This window comes from Gopherus evgoodei, chromosome 10 (assembly GCF_007399415.2).
Source record: "Gopherus evgoodei ecotype Sinaloan lineage chromosome 10, rGopEvg1_v1.p, whole genome shotgun sequence".
NCBI lineage: Eukaryota > Metazoa > Chordata > Testudines > Testudinidae > Gopherus > Gopherus evgoodei.
In genome coordinates this window covers 70,741,562-70,761,018 of record NC_044331.1, presented here as the reverse complement: position 1 = coordinate 70,761,018, position 19,457 = coordinate 70,741,562, and the positions used below count along the sequence as shown (strand labels likewise).

Genomic DNA, 19,457 nt, shown 5'->3' with positions numbered 1-19,457 from the left:
CACTCTCAGGCAGCCAGCACCTATATGCTCTCTCCCCAGAGTAGCTAACCAATCCAGCAACCAGCTGTGGTTCAAACCCACCAATGGTGTGAGATTACAGGCCCAGTGGGAGAACTCAAAGAGCTAGTGAAGGAGAAAGGGAGATGTTCTGATGTCCCTCACTGATGGGTGGGTTCTGGTAAGAGCAGGAAATGCCATTAGGCAGACATAATTTTATTCTCTTTCCTGTACTAGGAATTCATGCAGGTCTCTCTTATGGTGTCAGTGTTTTGGAGGTCTAAATGTTTTTAATTTCAATGGCTATCCAAAAACAGTCTGTCAAAATCCTGCCACAGGTCTTGAAAAGTAGTTAGGCATGGCAGGATTCAGTTTAAATTAATAGATGTTGGTAAATCAACTAAAAAAATATTGATCACTAAAAGCTGGCAGGATTGCAGCCTTGCCCCCTTTGCCCGTCACCAGCACTGTGGCAGCTCAAGGGGCCCTCTGCAGCTATGCTGTCATGTGTCTGCAGGGAGCTCCCTGAGCTGCCAGAGCTGGTGAGACCCGATCCCTGGGGACACAAGGTGCGGGGAAAAAGTGCAATTCTGATGGGGCAGACCAGAGAGACCCTGTCAGGACTGTGGTGAGGAAAAGGCAAAGACCCTGGCCATGGGGGAGATCATCCTGCTGCTGAATGGCTCCATCCCTGGTCCGGAACTGTTCAGCAGCACCCTGTGGCCAGGGTTTTGTCATCCTCATCACAGCTCTGGCCTGAGGTATCAGCTCCCCCAAGACAGGGCTGCAGCCTCCCCCTCACCTTGCACCTTGGTGGCATGGCCCTCTCAGTTGTACAGGGAGCCCCCTGCCACGCTGCCCTAATCCCAACCCTTGGCACATGCTCCCTCAATTTCCAGCAACAGTTTAAAAAAATCTTTAAAAATAAATTATATAAATGGTCAAAATTAGAAAAAAAAATCAAATTCTGCCAAGCCTAATAGTAATGTATGCACAGTGTCTCAGTATGATAAGTTACCTGATCATGGATTTCATGTTGTGCATGGATTAGTGATCTGTGACTTACATATACACATTTCACAAAGACCACTTAGTCACCATTTTCTTTAACTTGTTTTCCTAGGTCTGAGAAGGAACCTCAGTTTAAATTTATCTATTTCAATCATATGAACTTGGCAGAGAAAAGTACAATTCACATGAGGAAAACACCCAGTGTATCACTCACGTCCGTTCACCCTGACCTCATGAAGATTCTAGGTGATATCAACAGTGATTTTACTAGGTAATCTTACTTACATTTTTCCTTCTGTCAAATAGGCCTCAGCTTTTAGCAGTGTTCAACTACTGAATTATCCTGGTTTTTAATTTATGTATATAACATAAGAATGGCTGTACTGGGTCAGACCAAAGGTCCATCCAGCCCAGTATCTGTCTACCGACAGTGGCCAATGCCAGGTGCACCAGAGGGAGTGAACCTAACAGGTAATGATCAAGTGATCTCTCTCCTGCCATCCATATATATGTACAATTACTGAATATATAAAATTGTGGAATAAGTAATAGAACAGATTTTTCTTTTATGTGTATCACTGTAGCCAGTTTGATACATTGAAATGTCTGTCCTGTCCCACCCTTCTGGTCTGTTTTCTTTCATGAATTTTCATGTCCCTGAGATGTTGGGCTAGATTTCAAAAAGGGATTGGATACTTCTGTGGATATCAAGAACATCCACAGTTATAATTAATAATCAATTTTGGAAGGGATTTAAACCTTATGCTTCAGGGCTTAAGTCAATCTCTGACTATTAGAGATCAGGATGAAACCTAATTTTGAGGGTACATTATCCCACATTTGCCTACTAATTAACATACTAAACTCTTTAAAATATGCTTCTAATAAAACACTAAATCAAGTACTTATTTGAAAAAAAGTCGGTTTCTCCTATGATGGTGGAATCAAAGCGTGTCATGCCAAACCTGTGAAAAAAAATGCAGAAATTGGGCTTCTTTTTGTCTTAATTGGCTTGTGAGTTGCTTGTTGGCTAGTTTTTGACTTGCAGCTTGTTGCTCCTTTTTTTTTTTTGATTGGCTCCTGGCAAGCAGGGGCCGGGGGAGAGAGTCAGGGGTGCACAGTGGGCCCACCACAGTCCTAGACTGCACGCCAGGAGGATCTAGTCACATAGAGTGTTGGGGTTCTTAGGGATTGGCTTGTTTTGGCCTTATTGTGAAAGTCAGGGTGCTACCACGTGAAAGTTGGCACCGGTGGACACCAAGCAGCTTCTTTTAAAGCACTGATGTTTGGTTGACTAGTAGACTAAATAAGTGGTTGGCTTACTTCCTCATGATTAAATTCTCCCAAATGGAGATTGTGCAGGCTATGCTAGCACTGGCTCGCTGTATTTGTCTCCTGAGTTGAGCACACCTGCTCATTTTTGATTTTCTGTCAATTATGCAATGTCACAGCAATCTGCAAGATCAGTTCACATGTAGTTTATTCATAACCCTTAGGGCAGTTAAACAATTACTAAACCTGCTCTATTTGCTGGTTATTTCTTGAGATCTTTACTTCAATATTGTTGCTTGTAATGTAAGTTATTTATTTTGCTTTTCGAGGCTCTTATTTTTGATGTCGGTACAAATTTTCCTAAGGTTTGTTTTATCCAATTTCTTTCAGAGTTGATGAGGATGAAGAAATCATTGTGAAGGCAATGAGTGACTACTGGGTGGTTGGGAAAAAGTCTGATCAACGGGAACTGTATGTTATTTTGAATCAAAAAAATGCAAACCTGATTGAAGTTAATGGTAAGGATTTTTTTTATTTTTGCTATTTGTTAAATACTGTTGGTGTTACTAAAATGCTTATCAATGGATTTTTAGTTCTCTATTTTATGTAAGATGCACTTAATGTGGGATTTTTTCTGTGCTACACCAGATCAGCTTGCCTAAGGCTTTGTCTCTCCCTCCATGTTTTGAAACTAAATCATCATATTCAACAGACTTTGTCGATGTTCTTAACAATGAATCCATGACCATTATCTTACTCCTTGATTTTAATGGGAATATTTATTAAATGAAGTGCATTATTATATTTCCAGGAGGTTAAAATGCCTACTTTTCTGGATTTGTTTTTTATAAGTCAAGGCAATATATTTTCATAAAGGGACTTATGTCATTAAGATTATTAGTATTAAAATATTGTTTTTCTCCCAAAGTGCTTTTCTACTTCAGTTTTACACTGCAATTTAAGACATACTAAGTACATGAAGAAACATGCATCAATATTACCTTTAGCCCAATTCATTTGGATAAAAAATTAGAACATTATGGGGCAATATCAACTTGAAAACTAGACAGGTTTTTTTACGAGATAAAAGTAGTTTGTTTCTACATCTGCCCCTGACCTTCCTGCTAATTATTCTGGTTTTACAGTCCTACTTCTCTAGGATTGTTTTTTCTCTCTCCTTGCTTCTGTGCGGAAGATGCACAGAAATGGGGGAGACAGACTTGCTGTACCTAAAGTGCTGTCAAATGCACAAAGTGTATAAATGATCTGGATGGAACAAGGGGTAAACAGTGAGGTGGCAAAATTTGCAGATGATGCAAAATTATTAAAGATAGTTAAAACCCAGGCAGACTGCAAAGAGCTACAAAAGGATCTCTCAAAACTGAGAGACTGTGCAACAAAATGGCAGATGAAATGTTAATAAATGCAAAGTAATGCACCTTGGAAAGCATAATCCCAAATATACATATAAAATGATGGGGTCTAAATTAGCCGCTGCCACTCAAGAAAGAGATCTTGGAGTCGTGCATAATTCTCTGAAAACATCCACTCAGTGTGCAGCGGCAGTCAAAAAAGTGAACAGAATGCTGGGAATAATTAAGAAAGGGATAGATAATAGGACAGAAAATATCATGTTGCCTCTATATAAATCCATGGTACACCCACATCTTGAATACTGTGTGCAGATGTGGTCGCCTCCTCTCAAAAAAGATGTATTGGAATTGGAAAGGGTTCAAAAAGGGCAACAAAAATTATTAGGGATATGGAATGGCTTCTATATGAGGAGAGATTGAGACTGGGACTTTTCAGCTTGGAAAAGAGATGGTTAAGGGGAGATGTGACCCCAGAAGGGGGGACAGAAACCTGAGCATTCCCCAGCCCCGCCGCCCTGGGCCAGGGGGGAAGGCAAAGCCGAAGCCTGATCCCCACCACTCAGTGCTGAAGCCCTTGGGCTTTGGCTTTGGCCCTGGGCCCCAGCATGTCTAACGCCAGCCCAGGCAACCTCATTAAAACAGGATCGCGACCCACAGTTTGAGAATCCCTGTTCTAATCATTAAGCAAGACTTGTTTAACAAGAAAAGTTATTCTTTCTGTGAAAACAGGATAAAAGCTAAGTCCATATTTCACATGAAAAGACTGATATGTGAATTTTCAGATTGGGCCTGCTGAACAAAATTGACCCACCTTTCTCTTACTAAAAATAGAAATAAGGAGTTGATATGCACCAGGACACACTTTTTAAAAAAATATATATATATATATATATAAAAAGTGAGAACATGTTTTAAAAGCAGAAAACCCTAACAAATGTATTTTTTCCCCTAGATACAGTTACAGTTCTGTCAAGTCTTCTTTTTAAAAGCAGGGTATTTATATAATATGTTGTGATACTGTATGCAGTTTCTGAACATTCTCTCTCTCTCTCTCCCCCCTACCTTTTTTTTTTTTAAACAGAAGAAGTAAAGAAACTTTGTGCAACACAGTTCAATAATATTTTCTTCCTGGATTGATCTGCAAAGGGCTGATTTGGTGAAAGAATCTACAAATGTCAGAAACATTTTTGTTTAACATGAAAGGTTATTAGTCATATTATTGACTGGAATAATGACAATAGTAAAGCAATACTTGCTTTGTAAGAATCAAATTTCTACTGAAGCTGTAAACTCTGATCATAAGATTTTTAGATTTTAAAATATTTATGTGCAAACTAATTAAAACCAATCTAATTCAGCTGTACCATTCCATTTCTCTAATATTGTTATGTTAATATTTTACTGAATAAAATTAATAATTGTTACAATTTTAAGGGCCCTTTTGTTTCCTTTCTGTGCTCAGGTGCATAAGAGTGGATTGGAGTGTGGGGATTTAAATTGTTTTTCTACACATTAGCATGTAAAAGAAAGGGGGAAGTACTTGATGTTAACCCTATCATCTTGAGTCTGAAGTGGCACCCACAGTAAAGGATATTGAGTTAACCTAAAATAGTAGTCTCAGAATCATCAGCATGTAAAAGCTATACTGCACCAGTTCTTCAATACTACATAAGTAAACTAACCTCTTCCTCTCCTGTATAAGTTGACAGAGGCTGCTGCTTTAACAATAAAAGAAGTGAAAAGGATAAGGGCCTGATCTTCCTATTCATACTTAGTAGTCATCCCACTGAAATCACATGATACAGGATTAAGCCCAAAGATTTACTTTACATGTGTGAAATACCTGGGTTCCTCACATGCCAGTGTACATAAAATAGGTATACAGACGCTCCCTGACTTACGCAAGTGTTCTGTTCCAGAATGCCTTGCGTAAGTCGAATTTTGCAAAGTCAGGAACGTATCTCCAACAATTATGCAAAAACTCCCAAACAAACCCACCTTACGGAACTTTTTACTTAAGTGCGGATTTCCATAAATTGGGTTTGCGTAACCTGGGGAGCGGCTGTATAAGCAAAAACCTGATGCAGGTTGTATAGTTTTAAATTCCATTCAGACGATGCAGTCTCATAGTTACAAGAGTCAGCCAACAAACAAACCTGAAATGCTAATGATCTTTTAACTTTTAATGGAAAAATGTCTCCTAATATGGCATATAGTACATGTATGGAATGGCTTTGTATGTTCAAAGGTTTACACAAGTTTTATGTAACAGTTATATCGGGGTAGGCAACCTATGGCACATGTGCCGAAGGCAGCACGCAAGCTGATTTTCAGTGCCATTCACGCTGCCTGGGTCCTGGCCACCAGTCTGGGGGCTCTGCATTTTAATTTAATTTTAAATGAAGCTTCTTAAATGCTTTAAAAACCTTATTTGACTTTACATACACCAATAGTTTAGTTATACATTATAGACTTATAGAAAGAGACCTTCTAAAAACGTTAAAATGTATTACTGGCACGCGAAACCTTAAATCAGAGTGAATAAATGAAGACTCTGCACACCACTTCTGAAAGGGTGCCAACCCCTGAATTATATAATCACACTCCATGATTTCTAGGGGGCTCAAGCTATCAGTAGATGGAGGTGTGGGGGAAGACTCTTGAGAGTTAAATTTCCCTCTCATATAAACAAATACAAATAATTTTATTGGCATTCATTTCCTAGAACCCTCATTGTAATGTTTAGATTTTACAGACCTAGAAAGTAAATCTCATACCTTAAAAATGTTAACAAGTACAGACTTTACTTACAACTTTATTATTGCAACAGTCAGCCTAATTTACTTTTTCTTTTTCTTCACACCTGCAGAAACCTTGCTAATGGCTGGCTGGGGCAGAATCACTACTTCTTCCTTTGCAGGAAGTGGCAGCTGTGTAGCTGAATCCTCTGGCTCTTTAACCACTGCATTATCTGTCTCTGCTTTTTCTGCTGCAGCTTCTTCTTGTTTTTTGGCCTCTTCGGCTTTCCTTATGGCGATAAGCCTATGCTCGCACAAACAAACATAAGTTTACACTTGCTTACCACTGCAACAAATTCATGCAAACTTATCATAGGCTAAAATGATTTTGTTTTGCTTAGGTAAATAGAGCCATACTTCAATTACATGCAGAATGAATTGCCTAATAAAAAATGTGATCCTTTTAATCCTTTCCTAAAATGTGTGTTCTGTGTAGCTGCTACTTCGCAATCAACTATTGTTAAGCTTCACGTATCATTGCATAATCCAAGCACGTTCTTAAAAGGAAAAATTATCTACCTGCGATCCTGGTTCTCTGAACATATCTCGTTAGCACAAGACTGTTCCCCTAGCTCTCAAGTTGCTTTTTGACCCCTGAAGGTAGTGGTAGCAGTGGAACATGTGAGGTAGGCTTTCCTAATAGCAATCCTGTGCAGTGCATAAATACTACTCTCTGAATGTTCCATCAATTCTTTCGATTATGCAGAAGGCAAAGCTCCCATAAAAGAAAGTAGTGCCAGATCAGTATAAGGGCCTATCTCCACTCCAAGTTGCATTTGTTTAATTAAATTGTTTGATTAAACTAGTGTAACTATGTGGAGACAGTGCTCTGTGGTTTTAACTTTCACCTCTAAATGTACAGTTGCAAACTAAACCAATATAAACAGTTTTAAACTAAGTGTCCACCTGGTTATGCTAGTTTAACTAAATCCCCATAAAAATCACAAAAGTTATCTCCATGTGTAGCCCAGGCATACTTTTTTAAGTGCTTCAGTAAAGAAAATGAAAAAGGTACAAGGGAAAAAATGTCAATAAGTAACTACCAAGTTCTAAGAGGAAGTGGACAGAGGAGTAACAATCCTGCAAGATATTTTCAGGGAAGCAGAATTACAGGCAAGTAATTTTCCCTCTGTACAGGAGTCTCGCTCCTTCAGGGATGTTTCAAAAGCCAGTGAAGCTCAGCTGCAGCAAGGACAAGGAGGGCTTTTTGGAAGAGAGGACTAATACTTCTTATCAGGCACAGAATACAAAGCTGTAGAATGAGCCCACATCACAGAAGCAAATTCCATGCAAAAATATTTGACCAACTGAAAATGAGGGATGTCCTGAAATTAAAAAAAAAAATTGTATGAAGGTGAGAGAGTTTGGTCTTTCCTACCTTGGAAACAAGTGCTGGAGCACAGAGAACCTCAAAAGGAAATCCCTTTTGGAGCCTGAATTCAACCAATAATGCTTTGCAAACGTATGAAGAAAGGAAGGTGTAGTTGCTTTGCATATGTCTGTGATAGTAACATCCATTAGGCAGGTAGTGGTGGGCATAGACTCTAGGTCATGCCAAGGCTCACTCAGTTTCACACCAATTACGTCATAGCAATGCAAAGCACAGAAGACATTGGGTAAAATTTTTGTAAATGCCTAACTTCCATTTTCAAAAGAGACTTTGAAAGGTAATTGAAAGGTAATGGGACTTAGTGACTTAGGAGCTTTAGGCACTTATGAAAATTTTACCCATAGTCATTTCCCACTTAACTGGTGTAAAAAGAAAAAGTTGCGTGGTCTTTCTCAGTGCTTTACAGAATCATAGAAATGCAGGGCTGTAAGGGACCTTGAGAAGTCACCTCGTCCAGCCCTCTGTGCTGAGACAGGACAAAATAAACCTAGACCATCCCTGACAGATTTGTCCAACCTTTTCTTAAAAACCTTCAGTGATGGGGATTCCATAACATCCCTTGGAAGCCTATTCCAGAGCTTAACAACTCTTATAGTTAGAAAGCTTTCCTAATATCTAACCTAAATCTTCCCTTGCTGGACATTAATTCTTGTCCTACCTTCAGCGGAGACAGAGAATTGACCATAGTCCTCTTTATAATAGCCCTTAATAGATTTGAAGTTTATCAGGTCCCCTTTTTTTCCAGACTAAACATACCCACTTTTTTTAACCTCTCCTCATAGGTCACGTTTTCTAAACCTTTTATCATTTTTGTTTGTTCTCCTCTGCACAATTTGTCCACATCGTTCCTGAAGTGTGGTGCCCAGAACTGGACTCAGTACTCCAGCTGAGGCCTGACAAGTGTCAAGCAGAGTGGGACAATTACCTCTTTTCTTGTATTGGACACATCTGTTACAGTGTTTTTTGCAGCTGTATCACATTGACTGCTATTCAATTTGTGATCCTTTTCAGCAGTACTATTGCCTAGCCCATTATTCCTCATTTTGTAGTTGCCCATTGGATTTTTTCTTCCTAAGTGAAGTACTTTTCATGCATCCGATGAAGTGGGTATTCACCCACGAAAGCTCATGCTCCAATACGTCTGTTAGTCTATAAGGTGCCACAGGACTCTTTGCTGCTTTTACAGATCCAGACTAACACTTTTCATTTGTCTCTACTGAATTTCAGCTTGTTGAATTCAGACTGATTGTCCAAAGTGCTTGCAACCACTCCCAGTTTAGTGTCATCTGCAAATTTGATGAGCATACTCTTCACTCCATTATCCAAGTCACTAATGAAAATATTGACTAGTGCTGGACCCAGGACTGACCCCCTGTAAGACCCTCCTAGATACACCCTCCCAGTTTGACAGCAAACCTTTGATAGCTACTCTTTCAATCAGTTGTGTACTAATTTATAGTAGTTTAATCTAGCTCACACTTCCCTAGTTTATGAGAATGTCATGCAAGACTGTCAAAAACCTTGCTAAAATCAAGAGATACCACAGCTATTGCTTCCCCCTATTCACTAGGCCAGTAACCCCATCGAAGAATGAAATTTAATTGTTTTGGCATGATTTATACTTGACAAATCCATGATGACTGTTCCTTATAACTCTGTTACCCTCCAGAGGCCTACAAATTGATTGATAGCTGGAAAGATACTGGAACAAATTACTAAATTTAGACAGACTGTAATGCCCAGGGTCATCTTTGTTCCCCTCTTTAAAGATAGTACAATGTTTGCCTTTCTCCAGTCTTCTGGAACTTCACTGGTCCTCCAGGTGTTCTCAAAGATAATTGCTAATGGTTCTGATATTGCTTCAGCTTGCTCCTTAAGTACGAGGATGAATTTCATCAGCCCTTGCTGACTTGACTACATCTAACTTATCTAAATATTCTTTAAACTGGTTTTGCTCTATTTTAGCTTGCATTCTGTCCTCCTTGTTGTTAATAGTAATTGCATTTTATATCTGGTCACCACCATTAAACTTTTCAGTTAAAAGTGAAGCAAAATAGGTACACCTCTACCCCGATATAACATGAATTCGGATATAATGTAGTAAAGCAGTGCTCCGGGGGGGCAGGGCTGCGCACTCTGGCAGATAAAAGCAAGTTCGATATAATGCAGTTTCAGAGCATTGGCCTGCTAAAGACAGTGTTGTGAGTTCAATCCTTGAGGGGGTCATCTGGGGATTTAGTTGGGGATTGGTCCTGCTTTAAGCAGAGGGTTGGACTAGATGACCTCCTGCAGTCCCTTCCAACCTGATATTCTATGGCACTATAATAAGATTTTTTGGCTCCGAAGGACAGCATTATATCAGGGTAGAGGTGTAAACACCTCAGCTTTCTTGATGTCATCAGTTATTAGCACTCTTTCCCCACTAAGCAGAGGACCTACGCTTTCCTTTGTCACTCTCTTGCTTCTAATATATTTAAATAACCTCTTCTTATTGCCTTTTATGTCCCTTGCTAGAGACAACTCATTTTGTGCCTTAGCTTTTCTGATTTTGTTATGTGCTTGTGCTATTCTTTTGTACTCCTTAGCAATCTCTCCACGTTTTCACTTGTTGTAGGATTCCTTTTTGATTTTCAGGTCATTAAAAGAGCTCCTGAGGGAGCCCTATTGACCTCTTATAAATTTCCTATCTTTCCTTCCCCTCAGGATAGCGTACATTTAATACTGTCTCCTTGAGAAACTGCCAGCTCTCCTGAGCTACTTTTTGTCTTAGATTTTCTTCTCGTGGGACCTTACCTTCAAGTTCTCTGAGTTTGGTAAAGTTTGTTTAGACTTGTTCTACACAAAGTTTTTGAACAGGCATAACAACTATTTTGGCTAGGGGGTCTGATCTTTTTACCAATGTAGCATAGGCCCTAGTGTAGACAGTTATATTTGTGTATAGGTCCTTGATACCAGTAGAGGTAGAATATACCAGTATAGTTATGGACTCTTACATCGATAGAACTATGTCCACACATAGAGGTTATATCACCTTAACTGTACCTGTATAAAGTAGTATAACTTGTGTGTGTAGACAAGTACCTAGTCTGCTCTAATTAGAACACTAATGACATTTTAGCACAGAACAGGGCCTCATCATGATCTATGTGGGACAAACACTGGCAGGACAAAAGGTTCGTTAAAGTGAAACGTTGACGTGGCCATGGAAGGAAAGTCAGCTGGATCTGCAATACCCCCTTATCCTTGGAAGATATGATACAATGTGGATCAGTTGCTAGGGCCTGAAACTCATTCCTTCTGTGAGCTGAAGTCACTGTCATTGGGAAAATGATCATCCAGGAACGAAACCTAAGCCCTGAGGAACTGACTGATTTCAAAAGTAGCTGAGTGTTCTATGGAGGGGTTTGAAAAATGTTAAACCCCATGTGAACCCCTGGTGGCATGGGTTGGTGTGATATATTCAGATTGCAATGAGCTAGGGTAATTGAGACTAGCTCCTGATAGACAGAAATAACTGCCAAATGTGCTTCAGAAAAGAAGACAGCAATCACACAGTTCCTACACAAGGCCTTTCCCCTAAGTGCCAGGGGTAGTTGTGTCTTGTATGTAAACATTTTCTTTTTCATCTCAATTTCTTTCTGAGACAACCTGGGTAACATTCTATGACAAATGAAAATAAATTGATTACTGTAGTCTACTGGTTGCACTATATAAATCAGTCATCCAATAGAGTATTTTGAAAGTAGCTAATGGCTATGATTTATCAAAGAGCAGAGTGACAAATTTCCCAAATCTTCAAGAACATGGTATTCGTGTAGGACCTTACTCTAGATGTCTTTAGGTGTAAAATGAAGCTTTTAAATTAATTAAGACTCACTTTGCTTCCTCTTCAATTTTCAACTGCACGGCTAATTCAGCATCCCGTTTCCTATTTTCTTCTACATTTTCCTTCACCACTTGAGCATGCTTGTAGGCAGGAAAGAACTTGTTCACAAAAAAGATGTACATCTGATTTAGCCACAGACTGAGTTTTTCCTTCTGTTCGTTTTTTGCTTTTTCTAGTTTATCTGTAACAGAACCATTTATGTTTTAATTGTAATTTAACCTACTTAAGAATATATTTGGCTCATTTTAAGTTGCAATCAGTACAACCAACTCCTTCCCATCCAGGATGTTCCAGACTTCTGATATGGCTACCAAAATAAAAGTGTGTCTTGTGAAGCTGCTAGGCTACTATCTAGGTCTCCAGGCTCATAAGAGGCATATGCTTTTTTCCTCTGCATGGTGTGGAAGGGAGTCACGTTGGTGGAAATGTTCAAAAACAACACATGGGGTAGACTGTGGCAGCTATATGGTAGTATCATTCCCTTTGCTGCATAGCAGCCACTTGCTGACCTCTATGCTAGAAGGCTATGAATAGAGTCGGAACCTGTTTCCGCCTGAATTCCAGCATAAATGTGTTCATTTTGTGTTAAATTACTGCTACAGCAATTCCATATCTACAGCTGTTTTACGCAGGAGAGGTGAGGAGGAAAATGATTGTGTGAAGATGCCAGGTAGGACAAAGTGTGGTGGGTTAGAAGTGCTGCAAAACCATGGACATAACTGTCTTCAGCTGATCCTATAGAGCCCAGCCTCTGCTCCTTTAAGAGGCAAATCCCCATCCCTTTCTGCACATTCTTTTGTGAGAAGGAGATAGCATAGTCCAGGATACAGCGAAAATCCTGGTGGCTTGGTAAGGTCAGTTTTTCTCCTGCTGGCACTTGCCCCTGTAACAGCAGTGTCCTTCCCTTAAAAAAATGTATATGAATAAAAACATACAAAGAATTCAATAATACCTAAAGCAAAAGTAAAATTAATGGACCTCAGTTCTTATGGCACAACACAAAATACACCATGCTTGAAGGGCATCCCAATTTGGGATTCTAGTATCCATTCTCAAGTCCAACTTGAGTTGCTCCTACATACATATGCAATAACATTCTACAGTTGTATTCTTTTTATAACAATAGAGATGGTTGCTGAACACCTTGTCTGCTTGTAATCTCGTGTTTGTGACACCCCACCGCCCATTCGTATAAGACTTTTATAGCTATGAAGAACAACAGGGCTAGGATTCCCTAAGCAGGCAAGAGGGAGTCAATGTAGGCAAATGAGAGATGCAAGGATCAAGAGAAGCTCATGAGAAGTGCCATGTGGTGCACTAACAGGAACCCCACATAAAAATTATTCTTTTCTGGCTGGCAGATTATGTAAATACTGTGATACAGAGACCCCCTGGCAAAAAGTCTCCCGTTCTTTGTAAACAGCTCTCACCTCGGATCTGACAAACTCATTACACCCAACACAGATCTGGCAGGGTTTTCATCTATATATGATATCATGTGAGGTATCTACTGAAAGCTTGTAACTTGTTAAGACAATCATTGTGCAATATATGTACTGGTAATATTTAAGGAATAGTATATTTCTATTGAAAGTATGCCTTATGGACTTGGTCGTAGAAATGAAATAACAAAAGGGGTAACGTGCCTGAGGCCAGGCCTACACTAGTTATAGCAGTACAGGTCTCTTGCAACTCACACGCATTTAACATGTGCGATTTCAGCTTTACGCTGAAAGGCCTGGAGTCCGGAAGGGGGTGTGGCCTCTCGTAGAAGAGGCGTGGCCTCAAGATTTTAAGGTCCTGGGGCACCAGCTGTGGCTGGGAGACTCAGGGCCTTTAAATCACCCAGGGGGCTCCCAGCTGCAGAGGTGGCTGGTAGCCCCTGGGGCGAACTAAAGGGCCCTTTAAATGCCAGCCCCAGCCCAGCTGCCAAAGCTGCGGGCGGGATTTAAAGGGCGCCTTTGGGCTCCCCACCGTGGCAGGAAGCCCGGAGGAGCCCTTTAAATCCCGCCTGCAGCTCCGGCAGCCGGGGGGGGGAGCCCTTTAAATCCCGCCCGCAGCTCCGGTGGCAGGACCGGGGGGCATTTAAAGGGCTCCACCGGCCCTTTAAATGCCCTCCCCCCCTCGGCCCTGCCGCCGGAGCTGTGGGCGGGATTTAAAGGGCTTGAGGTTTTGACTATATGCGGTTTTCGCTTTACGCGATAACCGCGGAACCAAACCCCTGCCTAAGATGCGACAGACCTGTATAACTATGTCATTCAGGGATGTGAATAATCCACATCCCTGAGCAACATAGTTATACCAGCCTAACCTCCAATGTAGACAGCGCTATGTCGACAGAAGAGCTTCTCCCATCAATATAGCTATCACCTCTCACATCTCCTGTCAGTGTAGGAGTGTCTTCACTAAGGGCTTGTCTACACTTACATTTTATAGCGCTCTAATTTTCTGGCTCAGGGGGTGAAAAATCTGCAAGTCTAAGCGCTTTGAAGTGCTAGTATAGATGGGCTCCGAGCACTGGGAGCTACTCCCCTCGTGGAGCATTCCCGCAACAGCGCTTTGAAGTTTCCAGTGTAGACATACCCTTAAGCACTACAGCGGCAAAGCTGAGCTGATATAGTGTTTTAAGTGTAGGCTTGCCCTCGGTGATGGTGCATTCAAGCAAGAGGGAGTTGTCACTGTTCCTTAATCAGCTGGCAAGGTAATGAAAGGTTCAATTCACTACCCTTACTCCCTCCTACAACTATCAGTGGAAAATCATTAGCAGCACCACCAAACAATCAAAACCTGTTGGAGGTGATAAAGGAACATTACACAGACAGAGCTTGGCCCAGACCTTGAATAGAAACAAAAGACTGTTTTCAGTATAACACAGAGAGGGAGGAGTACTCCGGATCCAACACTGAAGAAACATCTGGGGAGCAAGGCTGTTTTCATGAATGTTTGGGTCCTCATTCCTGTGAAATCAGCCACCTCTGCAGAAGACTGAACTTTTTGGGGAAAATCTACTTTATCAGCTAGGAAAAGTAACTATCGATACATGTAGACCCAGGCTTGCGTTTTATGATTCTTTTGTATTGTAAAGACTTGTTTTCACCACACTCTTGTTTCTAGTTAAATATTTCTTCTCTCTCAAATAAGCTGCCTTCTTTTTTATTATATGTGCTCACAAGTGCTATGCAGTTTACAGGAGGGGTGGCTTAAAGTAAAACTGGTGAACAACCCTGCACCTTTGGGTGCGGAAGATCTGTAATTTCTGTGGGTAGCCAGTGTCAGGGGCTGGATAATACAGGGATAATAATTCAAAAGGGACTCAAGGTTTAGGGTGCACTTATTTTTAACCTGCAAGGTGAACTTAGCCCAGAGGAGAGTGTGTGAAGGGCTGGTGGTGTCAGGGAGCTGACATCCAACTACCACAAGAAAGACACCCTTTTGCTAGAGGCAGGGGGTGACTCTCAGTCCTGGGTACCCTGAGAACCAACAAAAATGTCCTCTGGTTTGTTATATGGATTTTCTTTCTCTAATCAACGACGATGGAACAGTCCTACACCTGTAAATATGTGCATTCAGTGAGAATTGAAACGTAAGTTTAGACTACTCTTCTTTAAAATAAAAACTAGGATTTTTTAATTGTGGAAACAAACATGGGAAGAGAATCTTAAACACCTTATTTCATTTTTTTTTTTTGTTTAACAGTGAAATTCACTCTCTTGGGTTGGATGTTCTTTTACTGCCCTCTTGTGACAACAACCTAAAGGATTAGGAGCTATTCAATTACATTTTTTTTCATTGGTACCAGATCTTCAAATCTACTTTACCTGCAAATCCTTTCATGGGGTTGCTGAGCACTTGGCCTTGTTCTGCATCCGAATCTGTCCAAGACTGAACCAACATTTCATCTTTGTCATCAGGAGACAGCCGGTACACCGTGTTTGAGGAGAATGTGACATTTGGAACTGCAAGGGAAGAAAATAAAATTACATACAGTGACCCAAGAACCTGTGCTGCCAACTGGCAGAGGGCACTAGGATACAAAGGGGTACAGAGATCCCCTGGATTCACCAAAAGCCTGTCAACACAAGGTCTTTAATGGAAGCCTGTGTCACAGTGGTCATCATAACTACTGCAAGATCTATGTAATAGAAAATATGTGAGGAGTTGTGTATATACTAAAAATGTTCTCTAGATCTGTAGTTAAAAGCAGATCACTCAAAGGCAGCATGTCTTCAGACAAACTTCTCCAGATGGACAGTGGGAGACATTTATCTCGAGGGTGGACTATTGTACAATAGGAGTCTATTAACAATCTACATTAAATGCTAATGAAGAGTTAGCTGAGACTTGAGAGAGAAATTAAGAGGAAGAGGTAAAACAGGAGAGGGAGGTAGGGGGACTCTATTTGGAGATGAACATCAAAGGTCTGTTCTGGTATATTTGGGGGAGGGAAGGGTGCAGAAAGAGCCTGGCATTCCTTCAGTCTGTGAGGACACACTGCCAGCACACTTCATCTTGTGAGAAGGGATTTCAACCAAACTGCTTGAAAACGATGGGGAAAGAACTTGGGGGTAGGTTGTTATCTTGTAGAAGATGGGGAATGCCATATGAGTTCAGTTTAGTCTCTAAAACTGGTATTATGCTTTATTTGTAACCATTTGTTCCCATCTCTCACACTGATTTTTATTTGAATCTCTATTTTTTTAAATCAATTCCCTTTTGTTTTATAACTGAACACAAGTGATTTATGTAATACAGGAATGGTAATCTTGGGTAAAACTAGTAAATGGTGGAACACTGCTCCTTTGGGAACAGAGGATCTGGGATTTCTGTGGGTATCCAGTGATCGTTTAGGGACTGGATACCACAGGGGGACAGAGTGAACGGACTCAGCGACTGGGATGCATCTGTTGTCAACCTGCAAGGCAAAGAAAGGGCTGGTGTAGTCCACAGAAGACGGCTTAAGTGGCTGACAGGCTGGTTGTCTTAGGCCTGGTCTGCACTGGGGGGAGAGGGGGAAGAGGAGGAGAGAATCCATCTAAGTTACACAATTTCGACGTACTTAAATCTACTTACTGCGGTAGGTCAACTGCTGCCACTCCCCCGTTGACTCCACCTATGCTTCTCGTTCCGGTGGAGTACCAGAGTTTACAGGAGAGTGCTCGGCGGTCGATTTATCGCATCTTCACTAGACGTGATAAATCAACCCCCGCTGGACTGATCGCTCCGGTGGTAAGTGTAGACATGCCCTTAGGGAGCTAACACCCAGTTAGTACAGGCAAGATTCCCTCACACTGGAGGCAACTGATAACAAGATGACACTCAGCCCTGGGTACCCCGAGAAGCATCACACATACTAATAAGTACTAATAAACACTTTAAGAACCTTTTATGTCTCTATATTAGGTAAATATAAACTGCCACCTATCAGTCCAGCTAATGCTGGAGTTCGCATAGAATTTTGCACTGGAAAAAAGCTTATTTCCCTCAGAAAACAACTGGGCTGGTTTTACACTTCTGTTTTCATCTCAAAGTGGCTGGGACAGAGAAGGGAAAGTGAAAAAATCTTTTTTTTAGCTTGACAAGTATATTATTTTACTATGCTATTTTATCTTTAATCATGAACCTTACAATATAATTCATGAACACAAGCTTTAGCTGTGTGATGCTCAAAAGCTGAACTGACAACAGAGTAGTACAGAAGGCAGTCTCAGACTCAGGAAACACTTTGAGGACATTCAGCTGTAATATTGGAACAAATTCTTGGAAAGTATCCAGATGTGCTCTTGCAAAAGGCCTTACTACTACTCATTCCAGGAGGTCAGTTGGTGATGTAAACTGTAGAGTAAACCAAGTCCTGTTTATATTAGGGATCTGTGTGGTTTTTGATGGACAGACAAATTCATGCAACATTAACATTGCTCTAGTGAATTTCCTACCAACACAATCCCTAAAAGTCAAGGAAACCGCCAGGTAAACCAATGTTATCATTTAGACCAGCCCTTTGTTCATAGAGCTTACCACCCCATCATCAAACAGACTTGGACTTGTCACTTCCATAATATGTTCTCTTGCCCTTCAGACAACCACGCACGATGCACACATCCATCCCTCAGGCACACTGAAAATCTTAACTCTGACCCTAACCAGATAAATATATTTGATCAATACTGAAAAATGCTGAAGTTTTGAGTTAAGGGCATGCATGCAAGCATGATTCAGAGGACGTGTGCAGTACAGGTGGCTATTTGTTGCAAGCGAAAGGGTGGGGGAACATATCAGTTCAGCTTGCTGGTTAAGATATGTCTAGCCTGGTCTAGATGTTAATGGTGCCATTAACTGCCTATTTCCTGGATTTTTAGTGTTTTGGTAGAAAAAAATGGTAAAAGTGTGTTGGGTAAGAAAAATCAGGGAGGGAGGGGAATTCAAGAGTGCGGGCAGGGCTAAGGGGGAAGAGCAGCACCTCCAGGCACCAAAGATGATCTCTATTGGCTTGCTGGAGTAGGTGGGGCAGGGTGAAAATGCCTCATGCTGTGAACCATAGCAAGCAGTGGAGGGGCATTTTAACCTCCAGAAGCTAACGATTCTCAGGCTCCTCAGACAGCTCAAGCTGCAGCCCACAAGCACTACCTAGTTCATGGACTGGCTGGTGCGTGAGGAGCCAGGGACTTGCTAGTTCTGCAGGAAGAGTACCCATTGTCACCCACTGTGCCTGGCTCACATCATCAGGACTCCATGGGATTTCATTCCAAGTCCCTCTGGTGGAGAAGACAGAGAAATGTTAGTGTTTCCCTGCAGCACAGAAATGCTCCTCAGCCCCACCTCCACTTGCCTCCTCCTCCTCCTGCACACTCTGTGCATTTGCCCTGGCACCTGGCTGTACCTGGCTCCACGCCCTGTTCCCTTCGGTGATCTCTCTCCCTAGATCAACTCTCCAGACAAGCCATTGACCAGCAGAAGACCTGGGAAAACTTCCCCAGCAATCCACCAGCACCTGCCCCCCTCCTCCCATGCTGCCCACAGCAAGCCTCCCTCTCACCTGTTCCAGCTCCTTCCTTTGGTGCCCGGCAGCCTATGACAGAAGCATGTTCTACCGTGGCTTCTAGGGTGAATATGAAAACAGTAAGTGTGGTCATTTTGTCTAGACAAAGGCACATTGAGTTGGTGCAGAATTAGCTAGTGTGGGGAACGAGCAGCCTCTAGGGAATCTGAAAGAAACATTAGACTAGGGACAGGCAATCTGCAGCACACATGCCGAAGGCGGCACATGAACTGATTTTCAGTAGCACTCACACTGCCCGGGTCCTGACCACCAGTCCGGGGGGCTCTGCATTTTAATTTAAAAAACTTTATTTACTTTACATACAACAGTTTAGTTATGTATTATAGACTTATTGAAAGAGATCTTCTAAAAACGTTAAAATGTATTACTGGCATGTGAAACCTTAAATTAGATTGAATAAATGAAGACTCAGCACCCCACTTCTAAAAGGTTCAATAAGGAGGGATAGGATTCTGAAACCACAACTGAATGTAGTTTGAAAAGGAAAGCTTGTCCTCCTGATCGAAATGGTACAAATGTGTGAAATTAAATGTTAGATTAAAGAATTTAAACCCTGCTTTAAATGTAAAACTGAATGCAGCCTTCACTCCATAATAAAATACACCCCACTATACAAAGTCTAAGATACATTTTTAATTAACTTGGGGGCGGGGGGTCCTGTGAGAGGAATATT

The 19,457-nt window shown here is 41.3% G+C and overlaps 2 protein-coding genes across 9 annotated transcripts in view; one reads left to right on the top strand and one right to left on the bottom strand.

Moving 5' to 3' along the window:
- CCZ1 (CCZ1 homolog, vacuolar protein trafficking and biogenesis associated) overlaps positions 1-5,082 on the top strand; it is a 28,526-nt gene extending 23,444 nt beyond the window's left edge. Inside the window, exons 13-15 of the mRNA XM_030577320.1 lie at positions 1,121-1,279; positions 2,671-2,798; positions 4,735-5,082. Coding sequence (XP_030433180.1) covers positions 1,121-1,279; positions 2,671-2,798; positions 4,735-4,790 — 343 coding nt within the window. The 3' untranslated portion in view covers positions 4,791-5,082. The remainder of the gene's footprint in view (positions 1-1,120; positions 1,280-2,670; positions 2,799-4,734) is intronic.
- LOC115658427 (radial spoke head 10 homolog B2-like) overlaps positions 1-19,457 on the bottom strand; it is a 61,968-nt gene that overhangs the window by 13,606 nt on the left and 28,905 nt on the right. For 4 of the 8 annotated variants that reach the window (XM_030577314.1, XM_030577316.1, XM_030577317.1 and 1 more), the window contains 4 exons: positions 18,761-18,823; positions 15,546-15,683; positions 11,719-11,908; positions 6,339-6,695 (listed from right to left, as the gene is read on the bottom strand). In XM_030577314.1, the coding sequence (XP_030433174.1) occupies positions 6,494-6,695; positions 11,719-11,908; positions 15,546-15,683; positions 18,761-18,823 (593 nt within the window). In that variant the 3' untranslated portion in view covers positions 6,339-6,493. Of the gene's footprint in view, positions 1-6,338; positions 6,696-11,718; positions 11,909-15,545; positions 15,684-18,359; positions 18,480-18,760; positions 18,824-19,457 lie in introns of those variants that run through there. The other 4 variants (XR_004002275.1, XR_004002276.1, XM_030577315.1 and 1 more) reach the window with 2 other exon arrangements.